The sequence below is a fragment of the Otolemur garnettii genome, unplaced genomic scaffold, assembly GCF_000181295.1.
Source record: "Otolemur garnettii isolate 467f Iridium unplaced genomic scaffold, OtoGar3 scaffold00084, whole genome shotgun sequence".
In the NCBI taxonomy this organism is placed as follows: Eukaryota; Metazoa; Chordata; class Mammalia; order Primates; family Galagidae; genus Otolemur; species Otolemur garnettii.
Genome location: NW_003852479.1, coordinates 5,032,448 through 5,049,372, shown reverse-complemented (window position 1 = coordinate 5,049,372; position 16,925 = coordinate 5,032,448). Strand labels below are relative to the sequence as shown.

Here is a 16,925-nt window from a genome sequence, read left to right as displayed (position 1 = left end):
GACAGGCAGTGGCAGCAAAAACACCTGGCGGGCTGGATAAATGTCCTCAGCAGGCTGCATGTGGCCTGCGGGCTGTAGTTTGAGGACACCTGTTAGACACATTGGGCTCTTACTCATTACAGAATAGATTTGATCTGCCCAGTATTGTACCACAGCCTCCATATCTAGACATGTGCTTACCTGTCCCTGGCATGCAGCCTCCGTATTGAGCAAGTGGAACCAGCCATGAGTCCACACTCAAGAGCTGTTCAGTTCCCAGTAACAAATGTCCATTTCATCTCTTTAAATCTGTCTTTCTCCCTCAGTCTTCACTTAAATGCTAGCCAGCTTGAATTCTCTCTTTTCTTTCATTTCCTGTATTATTACGTCTATAAATTTTACGGCCCTCATACATTCTACCTTGGTTATGGCTTTTATATAGAAGTCTTATATGCCCTATTTGATTCAAACCTGTTTGAGCCCAGAAAACAAATCTCTGTGGGCCTTGATTCTCCGTGCCCCAGCCCAGCACACCGCACCTAGTTGCCCGTATTAAATATGTATTGGGGTTATGACACCCAGCAGCACATACATAAACCAACAGCATTGAGTGGTTTGGGCATTTAGTGCTGTGGCCACGATCATACTGGCTCATATTTCTTTCAGGGCTTTTGCAATGTGGAAATTATATTCATACAAAAATTTAATAGTTGAGTATGTGATTCAGTAATTCAGCATTGCAGAGTAAATTATCATAGAACCATGAATAATTGGGATACTTGGAAAACAGGGTGTTCTGAATAATTTAATTTTCTAGTTGAGTCAGAGTTAAGCAGAAAATCCTTTTTGTTTCATTTTGTGTTGAAAAGTTCTTCCTAAAATACAATAAGTTCTGACCTTAGCCAGAGAGCATCATAAAAATTTTCTTTGATAAATGAGGATATTAGAATACCTCTGGGTAATTATCACACACCTGAATTCTTATTTTACATTGTCATATATGTAAAAAAAAAAAGGGTTTGTAATTTTTATCCCAAAGGTTCGTTTCATTTTTCTCTGTGTAGCTGTGGATATTGTTTTTAGATGGGAATACATACCTGCTTGGTATATATGTGTGTGTATGTGGATATACACTTCCATAACCTGACCCACACAGAGACCCAGAGTATGTGCTGCGTTTTGTCCTGCTGAATGCATTCCTCACTTTAGTTGACTGTTCTAAGTTTTTGCTATACAGTTGACTCTTGAACTACGAGGGTTTGAACTGGATGGATCCACTTCCAGGTGGATTTTTTTCAATTAGAAGTTGCATGGAATGTGTGTGCCTTGCCCTGTCTCCCTTCTGCCCTCTCCACCTCCTCCCTCCTGCCACCCCCAAACCCAGACAGCAACCCAACCCCCTCTCTCCGCTCCCCCCACCAGCCTACTCACTGCAGTCAGAGAGGATGGAAACCTTCACTCGGGTGCGGGTGCCCCAGGGTTAGTTCCAATTTACTAGACGGCACATTCAGTGTGTGCTGTTCCTATTCAGGTGATGGGCACATTTATAGCCTTGATTCAAGCCCTGTATCAAAAACAACTACACCCCCTTCATATTTTGAAATTAAAAAATAAAATTTAAAAGTCCATTATGATGGTCTAGTTAATGAATGATAAATATATTTTCTTTCCCTTATGATTTTTTAAATAACCATAAGGAAGAGAATTTTTCTTTTCATCATTTTTCTTTTCTCTACCCTGCTTTACTGTGAGAACGCAGCATAGGATACACAGAGCATACGAAATGTGTCCTAATCGGCGGTTTATGTCATCAGTAAGGCCTCTCGTCACCAGCAGGCTATCAGTGGTTACGTTTGGGCGGTTAAAAGTTGTATGTGGATTTTTGACCACATGGGGGATTGGTTCTCCTAACTCCTGGATTATTCAGAGGTCAACTATATATAAATATTAGTGAAATTTCAGTCCCATCAGATGTTATCTTTGTAACTTTATAAGTAAGTATTAACGTACCCTGCAAAGTATTTAACATACAGTCATCCCTAGGTATTGGTAGGGGATTGGTTCCAATACCTGCCGCCCACCTGTTCATTCCAAAATATGAGGATGCTCGTGTCCCTTGTATAAAATGACACAATGTTTGCACATAACCTGTGCACACCCTCCCATGCACACCCCCGTGCACACCCCTGTGCACAGCCTCCGGTGCACACACCCCTGTGCACAGCCTCCTGTGCACATCCTCCCATGCACACCCCCGTGCACACCCCTGTGCACAGCCTCCTGTGCACACCCTCCCCTGCACACCCTCCCCTGCACACCCTCCCATATAATTTAAATCGGAGGCGTTGAAACCTCAGGCTGCAAACCTGTTGGGAGCTGGGCCCACAGCAGGGGTGGGTGGCAGGCAGGTGAGGCTCCATCTGTATTTACAGCACTCCCGTCACTGCATCACTGCCCGGGCCCCACCTGCTGTCAGATGCCCTCTCCACCTCCTGGGTCCATGGAAAAAAATCATCTTCCATGAAACCAGTGCTTGTTGCCAAAATGGTTGTGGAGTGCTGCTTTAAATCATCTCTAGATTACTTTTAATACCTAAGATAATGGAATTACTGTGCAAATAGTTGTTATCCTATATACTTGTATTATTTTCTATTGTTGTTAATTGTTTTTTCTTGAGTATTTTTGATACTCTGTTGGTTGAACATATGGCTGAAAATCCTGTGAACATGAATGGTCAGCTGTGTACATGGGTGACTACGAAAGTTTTGAGATAGACAGTGTTCTGGTCCATTATGTCACTTTCTAGAAACACAGTCCACAGGGCCCTTTCTGATTCATCCCTGCAAGGGTCAGCTTAACTCAGCTTTATTGGGGTTGCTTCATTTGTCTCCATCCACACCAATTTTATGTTTTTGATTTCATATCTCTAAACTTTTGTAATGACCCACTTACAATAATTTTTTTTTATTAAATCATAGCGATGTACATTAATACTATCATGGGGTACAGTGTACTGTTTCTATATACAATTTGAAATACTTTCATCCAACTGGTTAACATAGTCTCCATGTCTTTTTCTTAGTTATTGTGTTAAGACATTTATATTCTATATTTAGAGAGATTCACATGTACCCTTATAGGATGAACCATAGGCTTGATCCCACCCCTCCCCTCCCTCTCCCCTCTCCCCATTTCCAGGGCTAAAATTGGGTTATAGCTTTCCTATGAAAACTATAAATTAGTTTCATAGTAGGACTGAGTACATTGGATACTTTTTCTTCCATTCTTGGGATACTTTGCTAAGAAGAATATTTTCTAGCTCCATCCATGTAAACATGAAGGAGGTAAAGTCTCCATCTTTCTTAATGGCTGCATAGTATTTTTTGCTGTTTGATTTTTCCCTCATGCATATTTTTGTTTAAAAAATTTTCCTGATTTACACTGAATTTTGAAATTGTAATTTACACTGCTTCATTCTGACATCTTTTGTCTTTGTTACTTTTTCAGAAATTTATACAAATCAGAACAAGTTTTAGAAAATAGTAAAGCAGTAATCATGAACACCAAAGATTTTGTAGTTCTTCCATGGGGAAAACCTGGAAATTCCATAAAGCTAAAATATAAGTAAGTACATTTATATTTATTAATATGTTTCTTAAGTAGAAATTGCTGCCAATTTTCTGTATAAACTGTTCTTTTTCCATGAGACTGTTTAAAATTGAATTCAAATATTGTGAATTCTTATTTCCATTTTTTCATATTACTATACTTTCAATCTATAGCAAAGTAAATTTGAAATACTATGTCTGTAACAGTTTGGAACAGGGATTAAAATATTCCACAAGAATCAACATGACAAGTTATAAATAAATGTTGGGCTCATTACCTATAAAAGCATTCTAATAGAAAGTTTAAAGTGTTTTTATGACCCTTATTCAAGCTTAAAAAAGAATAACCCTGAAATTTAGGGAGAAATTAAGATTAAGGGAGAATATTAGGGTGAGAAATCTTTAAACGGGGAATAGAAAGTGACACGTCCCCCCAGCCCTTTGCATAGTTAAAGGATGGGTTGAATTTACCTTCTGTCATAGTCTGACTAGGAGATGCGTTCCTCCAGAGCCAGATAATTCTGGGCATCCTGGGAACTTCATGACACTGCAGGTGTTTGGGAAGGTTCAACTCTTTGTTTCCCTTTGAGACCACAGGGAGTCTCTGGAGATACTCAGGGCCTTCCTCTTAAATGTCACTGAGAGGTGGTCAGTCTGGGATGATGACACAGTGACAACTTACTCTCTAGTGCTGCAGACCAGGAATTCTGTGGTCACTTAGTGTCTTCCGAGCTTTTCTAATGCTCTTTACACTTTTGAGAAGCTAGTTATATCTGTAAACTGGAAAATTATACAAATTTATGCAATTATTAGATTTTTTTTGGTGGGGAGGGGCTATCTAATTGCTAGTACCAGCATTTCTTGAAACATGGGCTCACACTGGCTAGAATGCTGTGGTGTCATAGCTCCCAGCAAACTCGGACTCTTGGCTTCCAGTGATCTTCTTGCCTTAGCTTCTTGAGGAGCTGGCAGTACAAGCGCCAGACATCACACTGGCTATTTTTTCTATTTTTAGTAGAGTTGGTGTAGTGCTTTTGCTCAGGATGGCCTGGAACTCCTGAGCTCAAAGTGGTCCACCCACCTCAGCTTCCTAGAGTACTGGAGTTATAGGTGTGAGCCACTGTGCCTGGTTAGTGCTACCATTTTTTTTTTTTAAGTAGAAAAAAGAGAAAGGGTTATGAATTGTTGGATTTAAGTGAGGTTTTTCAGCCTATGTGTCTACACCTATAAACATTCATCCAGCAGGCATTTACTAAATGTGTATATTGTACATGATGTGCCAGCTGGAAGGGTAAGCTGTACACGCAGGAGTCAAAGTCTTTGCACTCAGGACGCTTGCAGAGGACGTGAACAAGTAAAGTCACACTGACGTGTAACACACACAGAGCTCTGGGAGAACACAGCCTGATGTGGCAGGGCAGAAGAGGGGAGGAGTGAATCTCAGTTGTGCCTGAGAGATGGAGTCAGTTGGGTAGTTTCTGGGAGAAACTTGTGCACAGGTGCAGAGACCACATAGTTTGGAAACTTTTCAGACAGTGACTAAGAACAAGGTGAGAGAAAAGGGCAGAGTTTACATGATAACTAACTTGTAGGCCTTGGCAAGAAATTTGGAATTGATCTTAGAAAGGAATGTGAAACAGATTCCTGGGCCTGTGCGTCTTCCTGACCCACCTGTGATCCCCAGACCCACTGGACACCCCCCCAGCCCCGTGGCAGCTGCTGTGAAGTTCCCGTTCTCCCCTTCCTTGTCTGAGCTGTCCCTCCGACATGGTCCAAATCACCTTCACATTATTTGACAGTTTGGTGCCTTCTACTCCGTACCTTATTTCCAGCTCCAACCCATCTGACTCTTATTTCTGGCTTTTGGATTTGATGTGTTGAATAGAAATTATTTTCTCGTTTTTATACTGTCTTGCTTCTAACATATTCAAATAGCTTGAAGCATAAAATTTATTTTTTTTCTATAGGTAAAATATACATTTTTGCTGAAATGGCCATTTTGGATATCTTAATTAAATCTCTTAATTAAATATATTAATTATTTTATAAATTTTGAAATAAATAAATAAAGCCAAATTTAGCTCTCCTCAGTGGGCTGGCCCGCCCTCTAGCCTTAGCTGTCCTCAGTGGCCTGACCCGCCCTCTGGCTCTGTGTCCAGTGTCATCTTCATCCTCTGTCCTCAGAATCCAGACATGAAGCTTGACCACTTGGTCAGCAGGACAGTCCTTTCTTTAGTCCTGCTCCTTTTCTCTACCTGTGTGAGATTTCAGAAACACTGAATGTCTTCTAAACAAGTCAAGGACACAGTTATTCATATGAGGTCTGGCAATAAAGTTCATGAAGTCAGCCTAGAAACACACCCCGTTGCTGAATATTGCTATGGCCACCTTCAACCTATTCCCTCGGGGAGCTGAGCACCGACACCAGCACCTCATCCACCCTTCAAAGCAATTTTGGAAACTCCTTTTCTGGGATGGCCATCAGACCTGTCATTGTCCCCTTGGTGTCCTGAACGTCATCAGAATGTCTTCCTTTCAATATTTATTTTCAGGTAAAGAAAAAAGTCATTTGGGGCCAGACAGGGTGAGAAGGGTGGGTGTTCCAACACAGTTATTTGTTAACTAAAAAACTCCCTCAAAGCCAGTGCTGGTGCTTTTTTCTCATCAGTGAGCTCTTTCAGGACCATTTTTTCAGACACCTTTCTCATGCCAAAGTTGTCAATGAAGATTTTCCTGTTTCTCTGTTGATACTCCGCTGTGCTTCTCACAGTGTGATTTTGACACACAATTCAATGACTTTTTGCAGTGTTTTCATCAGTTCTGCTTGTTGCCAACCACCCTGGCCCCTTTTCATCAGTGACAGAAGAGTTTAATCCATTTGTACACTGCCGTTTTCTGCAAGGCATTATCACCATAAACTTGGACTAACATGGTCTTGGTTTCACTTCCACTTCCAAGTTTAACAAGAAATTTACGAATGTTTGTTCATTGCTCTAATTTGAGCTCTGACACTGCCTCAATGTCACACAAAAACATGCAACGACAGTCATGAACACCACTCAGCAAGACACCGCCACACGTCCACATGGACGCAGCTGGACACATGGATGGACCCAGGCCGTGAAGCCTTCTGAGCTGTTTGTAAAGTGCTGCCACCGTGAGTGCATGGTGGCAGGTGTGATCTTGTACAATTGTGTTTCTGAAATCTTCCTCCGTGAGCACAGTGCAAAGTGTTGTGGGCTGCTGAGACTTCAGACAGAACAGCTGGGGGACTGGTCCTGAATTGTGTCCCCAGCTCACCCCGTCATAACCTAGTGCAGAAAACAGCACCAATGTCCTTCAGACTTAGAATCCTTTCCTGTCCCCTCTGGGGTCAGTCACCTATCTTGGTCTGTGTCCAAGTAGTTAATTGTGTTTTCTTATTTTTTCTGAAAAGCTCCCATTTTCCCCTCCGGCAGACCAGCATAATCTCCGTCAATTGTCCAGATTACCGGAATAGTCTCTCTCTCAGTCGTGTACCTTCTAATTGAGTTTTCAGTGTTACAGCTTGAGTGATTGGTCAAAATGCAAGTCTGATCCATTCTCTTAACCCCTGTAATGATCCTCATTATTCATAGAATACAAACACCAATCCCTGGACACATGAGGCTCCTCGTGACCTGACCACTGTTGCCATGTTTCCCATCCTGCACTTGACGTCTGGTCACAGGCAGCTTCTAGTTCCCTGGCTCACACACCGTTCTTTCCTGCCTGTACCCACGCTCCTTTCTGCCCAGAACACTGCTCTAATCACCCAGCTGTGACTGGCTGTGTCTCAGCTCAGGCTTCACTTTCTCCAGGAGCTGCCCCTGTAGTCCAGTCCGCGGGCCGGAGCAGGTGCCGCTCTTCCTGGCCGGGAGCCCCACGCTCCCCCGAGAGCCCCGTCACACTGAGCTGCAGCCATCCTCATGCTTGTCTGTGTTCCTCACTGAACTGGAGGGTCCATTACTCCTCATATCCTCCCACCCATCACAACGTAATTTGCACTGGGAACTGAGTTATTCCTTGTGGCATACACATAATTAAAATAAAGCCTCTCCTCCTACATCTTGGCCGGCTTCTCTGAAATCTTCCGACAGCCTTTGTCTCATATCACCTTCCACAAATCTCCCTGAATTGTGTCTGTGAGGACGTGTCCTTGGCACACCTGCTCTGTGCTGACTGCTCACCATCCCTGTAAATTTGTTCCCTGTCTGATCTGCATTATTCCTTTGTGTGGTTCTATGCTGTAGCATGCCTGGGGCCCAAGCTGCTTCGTTCTCGAAAAACACTTCGTTCTCGAAATAATGGAGGAAGAGCGTTAAATTCATGATTAATAATCAAAGAATTAGTTGGGGGGTTGGTTCTAAGCAAGAGAGTCAATGACTAATGCTGATAAGAGGTTAGAATTGTAAAAGGAAGAAGATAGCTTGGGGCAAAAACTTCGTGAGCTTGAGATATTACTGTCAACATTTCTTGCACAGGAATCTCCTTTATCGAAACCTTAGCGGCTTTCTTCTCAATAGGCTTTAAACATGTTCTGTCTCCACACACTTAATACAAACATGATGGAAAGGGAGAGATTTATTTGAGGGTTCCAGGATGATTAGCTTAGCCAAAATGTGTATTTTGCCTGTATATATAAAAAACTATCACCTTAAATTTTGTACTTGAAATGACTTAAATGTTAGAGGCAAGACGTCATGAAAATTAGAAAATAATTTTTCTTCTTTTTTCTATTTGTGTGTCATAGATATTTGTTCATGTTTAAAACATGGCTCCTGTCTGAAGGTAAACATGATTTGAACCTCTAGCCATGAATTAGGTAAAGTAAAAATCCAGCATTTGAAGAGATAGCTTGCTTAAACATAATATTAATCGGAGGCAAGAGAAGTACAAAGTAGCTGAAATAGTTCATGATTTATTGATTATTCATACTTTTCCTTTAGCGGCAATAGATCATATAAAGTTATTTTGCCTTGGGTTCTTTTGTTTACCATTTTGTTTTGTCCAACTGACCATTTTGCATCTAAATCTTATGTCCTCAGAAATGCCCGAGAATTGCGAATGGAGAAAGTGCGGCTGGAGCTGGAGACCCAGGAGATGGCCCAGAAGCTGCAGGAATTCCGGTCCACGAGGAGCAAAGAGAAGGAAGAGATAGGGTGGGTGGAAGTTCTGGAGAGCTTCAGAGGAGTAAACTGGGTTACGGGCAGATCTGCTTCATAGGCTGCTGTAACTCCCATAAAAAAATCTAGCAGACGGGTCAGTTCTGGCTTCCCCGAGCAACAGGCAATGTTCAATCCCCCTTTGTGTTTTATAGGTGTGTTGATTTTTTAAATTACTGTTACTTTTGTTTCTTCTGAACTTTATTTGGTCTTATCCTTTCTTGTTTGTCTTTTTACTTTGTGCTTTTCCGTAATTTATGGTCTGGGGTATTTAGGACAGCAATGCAGACTTTGCCCTTTGCTCTCTTGCTTTTCAAGAGAGGTGACTGCCATCCACAGGGAGTGAACCCCAGTACATGGCTAGGGACAGCTTTGTTGATCTGGTTTCAAATAAATACATGTATATATTGAATATACAGACATGTATATTATAGATGAGTATGTATATGTGTGTGTATATGTGTGTGTGTATCTGTGTGTGTATATATGTGTGTGTGTGTGTATATGTGTGTGTGTATGTGTGTGTGTATATATGTGTGTGTGTATATGTGTGTGTGTATATATGTGTGTGTATGTGTGTGTATATATGTGTGTGTGTATATGTGTGTGTGTATGTGTGAGTGTATATATGTGTGTGTGTGTGTATATATATGTGTGTGTGTGTGTGTATTACACATATATACATAGGTTTGTAGACCAGTATATATTTCTTAAACCTGGGTATTCCCTAGGGCAGGCCAGGTGCTTTTTGGTTGTGGAACAGTGACTCAAAATCTTATCAGCAATGGTTGTGGAACACTGACTCAAAATCTGATCAGCAAGTTTGCCTATCGAATATGACACTTGTCTTGATGTCAGTAATTGGGTTCAAAGCCACCTGCCTCGGGGAGATTTATGAACTCTGCCCACCTTATTATGGGTGAGGACAAAGGCAACCCAGCCAGCTCTGCACAGTGGAACACCTGGATTCACAAGTTGCTACTGACTGTGAACTTGGAACTTGTTAGGGACGGTTGGGAAATAACAATGTGTTTCTATTTTTTTTCCAATGCTCTTTATTTTCCCAAAGACTACTGGAGGCAACAGCCCATGGGACATTGTACCTCGCCTAGTCCTACCTCCAGAAAGCTGTTATACATGACTTCTCGGCAGCTACTTGTGATTTTTGTTCCAGTAGCCGTCTCTAGTCTGTTTCTGTGGAGTGCACTTCCCGCTGGGAACAAGTGTGCTCCTGGAGGCTGCTCTACCTCCCCAGTGTCCTCTTATCTCTGATTCCACCTTCCTTACAGGCTGGTTTGGAGATGAAATGGTAAAGACAAGGTATCTCTTGGGTACCTGGTATACAGTAGGTGCTCACTGTAGGCCTGGTATACAGTAGGTGCTCACTTTTCAATGGTTTCTTTTGTCCTCTTCCCCTTTCAATTTATAGGAAGTGTTTTATAAAAGATAATTGGCATGAAGAGAGGGAATTATAAAGATTTTAACACCAGCATTAGGAGACCTATTTCACTGAGGGAATGACACTAAAAACCAAAATGCCATTTGAAGCTTATGTGAGCTGATGGACAGGCCCCGGGTTCTGGGCCTGTTTGTCCTTGCAGGCACCTTTGCTGAGTGATGGGGTTGGCAGATGTGACTAGGGAGGCTGAGAAGCACCACTGCAGGCCACCTGCTGCCAAGACCCTGGGGTGCAGGTAGCATGACTCAGTCCAAAGGCCCCAGATCCACAGAAGCCAATGTCTCTGCCAAAGGCCCGAGAGCCCGGGGGCCTCTGGTGTTACGTCCAGAGTGCCCGGAGTTGTCCAAGGGCAGAAGAGGAAGAATGCACCCCGTGAGATAGACCCTGTTCTTATATATTAAAAGGCTTGTGGGGGTCAGGATTTTGTGTGTTTGAAAGTGTATTTGAAATATTTTTAGCAAATGCAAGTTAGCTGAAATTTTATGGAGATCTCTCTAATACTATCTGTAATATTATTCTTGCATACGTAGTATTTGTACTCATTTTACTGAGACTGTTGTTTTACTATGACTCAGTCAAATAGAACTGAGAATTATATGATGAAATGATCTCCTTTTAGAGCGAGGCTCACTCTCATTGCCTCGTACCACTTTTAGTGATTAAAATTTTCTTCCCAGAAATTGGTCTTTGTATGTCAGTGTACACACGTGTGTGCATGAGTGTGTTGTCAGTGTCTCTATCTGATGTGTCTTCTCTCTAAAGTTTACAGAAATGATACCATCTATGAAAATAGGGGAATTACTCCAAATCCTACTATTATACTGAATATACGTCAGCGTCTCCTCACATCAGCACACATTAATCTGTCTCATTCTCTTAGTGGTGACATAATATTTCTTTGTGCAGAAACAATAGCATTGTTTCGGATCTTTATTAAGCTTTCAGCATGTTGTGATTATAAATACTGTCCTGACCAGGCTTCTACATGTAGCCCTGCTTACGTATGCAAGGGTGTGGTGGGATGAATTCCTGCTTCTGTAATTTTAGGTCAGAGTGTATGCGCATCTACATTGTGGTAGACACTGAGAAATTGTTTTCCAAACAAGCTTCTAAAGTTTATAACCTTCTTCTACAGAGATTAGAGTGCACGTTTCATGTGCCTTTGCTGGTACCAAACACTACCAGACTCTTTCTGTAGCAAATTTAATTTTGCCAGACAAAGGTCCTCAAAGTGATAACCATTAAATGCCTATGAGGTACCTCTTGAACCATTAAGGAAAACTCAAATATGTTTAATAGTCTCAGCTGTATTCATCTTCAAAGTCCAATTCTTTGAAAAAGCATGCAGGGCGTGTGCACAGACCCTCTCTAATAGGCTGAGCATTGAGGATCTTGTGTCGTCCGTCCGTCATCCCTGGTGACAGTTTACTGTGCGTTCTGGTGCTTCTGTCCTGCGGTGCCCTGGCTGGTCCTTCTGCCTTCCCTGATGGGGACTTCATTTGTGCTTCTCAATGGGTTGTGGTCATTACTGACAATCAGCCTCCATGAGTTAGTTCTCCTTAGCAGTGGAAACTTTTCTAGATGTGCCATGTTTCCCCGAAAATAAGACACTGTCTTATATTTATTTTTTCTCAAGAAGACACATGATGGCTTATTTTCAGGGGATGTCTTATTTTTAAGTATAGTACAACAATCTACATTTATTCAAATATAGTTAAGTCATCTTCTTCTGGAACCTGACAGGGGAGCCGACCTTGTTGGTGGGGCTGGCTCTCGTGATGCGCGAACCCTTTTCCCCTAGTCAGTCGCACGTGTGTGGTAGGATGCCTGCGACTGCAGTTATCAGATGCTCACCCCCGCAAGTACGAACAGCTCAGAGAAAGGAGCTGTGGCAGATAAAGGTATTCCAGTCTTCCTTACCACTCCCTGTTGAAATGCATGGAGCCATCACTAGGTCTTATTATCATCAGGGTAGGGCTTATATTTAACAAATGCTTAGAAATCTTGCTAGGGCTTATTTTTTGGGTAGGTCTTATTTTCAGGGAAACATGATGTTTTGGTCTTCAGAATAGTTAAATTCTCTTCTAAGATCTCACAGAGACTTAGAGTCACAGCGAGGATGAGATCCTGCCACTTGCTGACCAGAAGGTCAGTGTTCTCATCTTAATTATTTATCGCCTGCGTGGCACGTGGCAAGTTGTAGTCTCATTATTTTTAAAATGGGAATTGGACTCCCTGCCCTGTTCACTTCAGAAAAATCAGATGAGGCTGAAATAAAGGAGCTTTGAAAACTATACAACTAAAGCATGCCTTCTCTGCAATCTCTATTACGTTTCAGTGTGCGAGCTCGTGTGGGGTCTTAATAAGGAATCCGTCACTTACTAGTGATGCTGAATATTTTGGGGTGTTGGTTTGCTGGCTTTCACTCTCTCCATCTGCAGACACGCGCTTCCAAAACTACACGGCAACCTGTGAGGTGCCCTGTAAATCAGTACAGCCATCTTTAGTCATTTTCAATATAAAAAATGGAATTCTCCGTTTGAGTTGGGGTATTTCACTTTTATTCATTTCTTCCACAAAAGTAACAAATATGGTGGAGCCATATTTTAAAGTTGCTGAAGAGATGAGGCATTACTCATGTTTTATTTTCATTTTCTGCTTGTTTGTTACATGTTAACAACTGAGTTTCCAAGCAGGGAAACTATATTTGTTTTCATTAAAAGGAGAGATGTATTTAGTGATTGTGTTTCTGTTTTGTTTATATGTGCTGAAGGTCAAGTGGATATCACTGGAAATCTGGAAAAGTGGGGAAAGTGGGGAATCAATCACACACGGTGTCTCAAAGCAAAGGAAATGTCATTAAGGTAAGAAGATGCCGTTCGATTCCCAGGCGATTTTCTGAGCAAGAGACGCAAATTCTTTTTTTGGGGGGTCTCGCATTTCCTGCCAAACTCAGGAATTTTCTTCTCTTATTTCAACCACTTTGCATATTATCAGATTTTTGCTGATTTTTGGTAGGTTAATATGCAACTTCCATCATTCAGTTATGTTTTTGTTTTTCATCTACAAGTTGATTTTTAAAAAATTTACGTCAGTGTGAGTTTTTCCATTCTTATTTTTTTCCAAATACCAAAATTGAAGTTTTCCACTTAGTCTGGTTCTGTTTTAAAATGTGGAAATAGAGCTGTGTTTGTTCCATATGAAGGTGCAGGCTGATGCTACTTGATATCACCCACGGCAGTCTCTATTTCTACCTTTGTGTTATATTGCATTTGTTTAATGATTTTACATTCTGCATGAATAATTTATTACTCAAATATTATTGATTCCATGTGTGCAAATAGCTCCCAAAAGGTACCATTCCAGTATCCCAGCCATAAAATTGCTTTATTTGTACTACATTCATAATGTTTAACATTATATAATACCCAGATTGTAAGTAGGTAAGTGTCTTTATGCAAAGAAGAGTTTTGCTTCTGGACTCTTTGTCCCAAGTCTGGACCCGTGACTTTGTAAGCATTAACTTTCACGACTTTTTATTTTTTATGTCCCTGTCATTAAACTTTCATCGGGTCGCTTGGCGTCTGCGAACATCTTACTCGAGATTTCTAAACTTTTTGGCTTCAAAAGGCGTTTCATTCTGTAGTGTCATCCCTGAGCGAAATAGGTTTATTAATCTTTGTGTTAAAATTTTTATAATTCACTGTCTTTTTCAGATGGCTTTTAACCATTGTAAATATAATGTATTAAAAATGCAGACTCTTTTGACATATTTACTTAATTGCATTTAATAAATGTTTTCTTTGTTTCATATTAAATTGTCCTCATTTGCCAGGAGGTCCTCGTCCACTGTGAAAGATGCAGTGCTTACCAATATTTATATTAAAATTCAACACGTAGTTTTTGTTATAAACAGTTAGTATATGAACAATATGTGCTTGAGAAATAATAGTTTAGTTCTACACGTATTTGAGAGTAAACGAGGTATATTCTGAAGGGGAAAGTGGTGAATGAATCGCCACCTCTGTGCCCACCGATGTCTCCGTCCCCACTTTCATCTTAAGTTGGAGGTACAGGAATGTGGGGGGTGGGAGCTATGAAATGTGGGTCCAGAGAGTGAAATTTGGTAGGAAAGCAGAAGGCCTCACATTCCAGGCTCAGGAGTCTTAATGCTTTCTCTGGGTGAATGGAATTCTCTAACGGTTTTTGGGTAGGAGGGTGGTAAGGTTAATCCTTGGTGACGGCCAATCTAACTGAGCTATCTGTTACATCTGGACTGTGATTATAGAGCCAGGTGGTCTCCAAACTGTTGAATCCTGCAACACATCAGACAATCTTATGTGTAGTTTGAGCACAGACTTCCTACTGGGAACTCCTACTTACTTCCCAGGAGAATTCAGTTAGTTACTAACTTACTAATATATTGTGTACACTGTAAAACAAACTATGAGAATTAGACAAGGATGCAGTAACTTAAAGACACATAGAGGTTTCTTCTGAGGGAGTCAATGTGCTCCCTACGAATTTGTAAAAAAGTAGGGAAGTGTGAAGAATAAAACTAAAGGCAAGGCGGAGAGTGAAAGGTGTGGGCAAAGGGAACGTTGGTATTTACTTGGTCTGTGTTAACCCGAGTCCACAGTCCAGGGTGTAGCTGCTTTTGTTTTTTTTCTTCATTAAGTGCTTATTTCACTCCTACGAGGCAGTTGTTATCATTACGCTCTGACAGATGAAGCCACTTCATCTCGAAGAAGTTAAATAAATTGCTCAAGGTGAAACATTGGGGCCCAGATTTAGGATGCGAGCTCTCAGGCTTGTTGGGACACAGTTTGCTAACTCTTCATTGACGAGGGCCTGAGAAGAGCGAGGGTAGCGGGAGTGGAATCCAAGTCGTGCAGTTTTGTGGAGCACGGAAGTAAAGGAAGGCATTTTCAGAACTGCGGGGCGGGGGTGTGTTTGTGTCACTGTTGTCCAGTGCGCTGTGTGGTGAGAGAAGCTTCTGGTGTCGCTTTAGACCAGTTTTTCTCAAGGGAGTAATTTTGCTTTCCAGAAGACATTTGGCAATATCTGGGAACATTTTCAGTTGCTCTCACAGAGAGGGTTTCCCTTTTTTTTCTAAAGATTTGCAGCGAGTCCAGGCCAAGGTTGCTGATAGACGTCCTGCCACATCCTGGGCAGCGCCTCCAACAGGAAACTGTTTGGCCCTGAATGTCAGTAGTGGTAAGGGGGAGAGACCCTGGATTAGCATAGATAGATCAAAATTCTGAAATTCTCCTTTCATCAAACTGTGGTCTTAAACAAGTCACTGCAGCTTTTGAGCCTGTATTAGATCACGTGTCAAGATGCAGAGTGACACCTGCTGAATACTCCACAGAGCTTTGAACAAATACACGTGACACCACATATCATGTGATATTATGTCATCACGTTAAAATGTCTATTTCTGGAGAATGAGAATTAAAAACCTGAGCAGGGTGATTGGGTCATATTAGATGTGAAAGGAGGTTTTAGGCGCCCAAAAGGGCAGGAGGCAGTGAGATGATCTTTGCAGCAAACGTGAGAACAGAGGGTGACCCGGCTAGAGTTCAGCCCGGCGAGGGAAGACTTTACTGTACTTTGGTTCTTTTTAGAATTGGTGAGGGGACATGTGATGGTTTGTAGGCTGAGGGATGGACATTCTAGTAGAGGAAGGATTGAAGTCGAAGGTGAGGGGTGCCAGTCGCTAAGTGTGTGGCCTTGGAAGAGATGGTTCATTAGAGAGGCCTTCACCAAGGAAAGGAGGATGCTGGGTTTTTGTTTTTGTTTTTTCTGTGACAGGAAATGTGGAAGAAAAAAGCATTCTCTATGAAAGTAAATTTTAGAGGTGGTGCTGGATAGGTGGTGAGCTGGGACATTGGGAAGTTGTTCTGGGAGAGTTTGACATGAAGGCAGTGTCATCTGCTCAGTGGGAAGAAGGGATACAGGATGAATGTGGGTTCTTGGGACTGGAAGGAGCAGGTTCTTAGCAGCCGCTGTGGGAATCACAATTGGGGTGTAGCTGCAAATGAATAAATGAATTGCTAAAAAGCCACCAGGGCCCACTAGGGTTACTCAGTGTGGATTCGTATGAGACCCAATGGTATTATTCCTTCACAATGGTCAGTGGACGTGGGGGCCTAAGAGGAGGAGCCGGGGGGCTGAGGTCAGCACTGAGAGACCTCTGGGTTTGGGGTTTGAAGGTGTGGCTGCTGAGGGGCAGGGTTTGGTCATAATGCCTGCAAAAAAAGGCCTTTAGGTGTGCCCAGTAGCCGGCATGCTGGAGGGTCTTCAGGGCCAGGCTGCTGGGAGAGCGTGAGCCCTGGAGTATGTCAGAAATGTGAGGGAGAGGCACGGGCAGATGGCTGGAGTGCAGGCGGAAGAGGATCCTAGATGTTGGTACGGGCATTAAACTGATGGGGGAGACCTTCCTAGAGGTGACCGTGCTGGATGAGGACAGGGCAGCAACACTCTGGGAGCAGCAGAGAGGAGAAGATAAGAAGGAGAATTTTCTTCTCTCCTGTGAATGAAAGGCAGTGGGCTGGGAGCTGGCTCCTCTGTGTTTGGTCAAGGTTGTGTCTAAGGAAAGCTGATTTTCCATAGATGTAAACTTGGATCAAACACTTTCAGGAAAGGTTTAAAACATAAGGTAGGCGAGTGGCTTCTCAGTGGCGGCTCTCTGGG

The 16,925-nt window shown here is 42.2% G+C and overlaps 1 protein-coding gene across 1 annotated transcript in view; it reads left to right on the top strand.

Annotated features, from left to right (window-relative positions):
* The first annotated feature begins 3,535 nt into the window (after positions 1-3,535).
* ZBBX (zinc finger B-box domain containing) overlaps positions 3,536-16,925 on the top strand; it is a 106,983-nt gene continuing 93,593 nt past the window's right edge. Inside the window, exons 1-3 of the mRNA XM_012808110.1 lie at positions 3,536-3,603; positions 8,654-8,767; positions 13,003-13,093. Coding sequence (XP_012663564.1) covers positions 3,536-3,603; positions 8,654-8,767; positions 13,003-13,093 — 273 coding nt within the window. The remainder of the gene's footprint in view (positions 3,604-8,653; positions 8,768-13,002; positions 13,094-16,925) is intronic.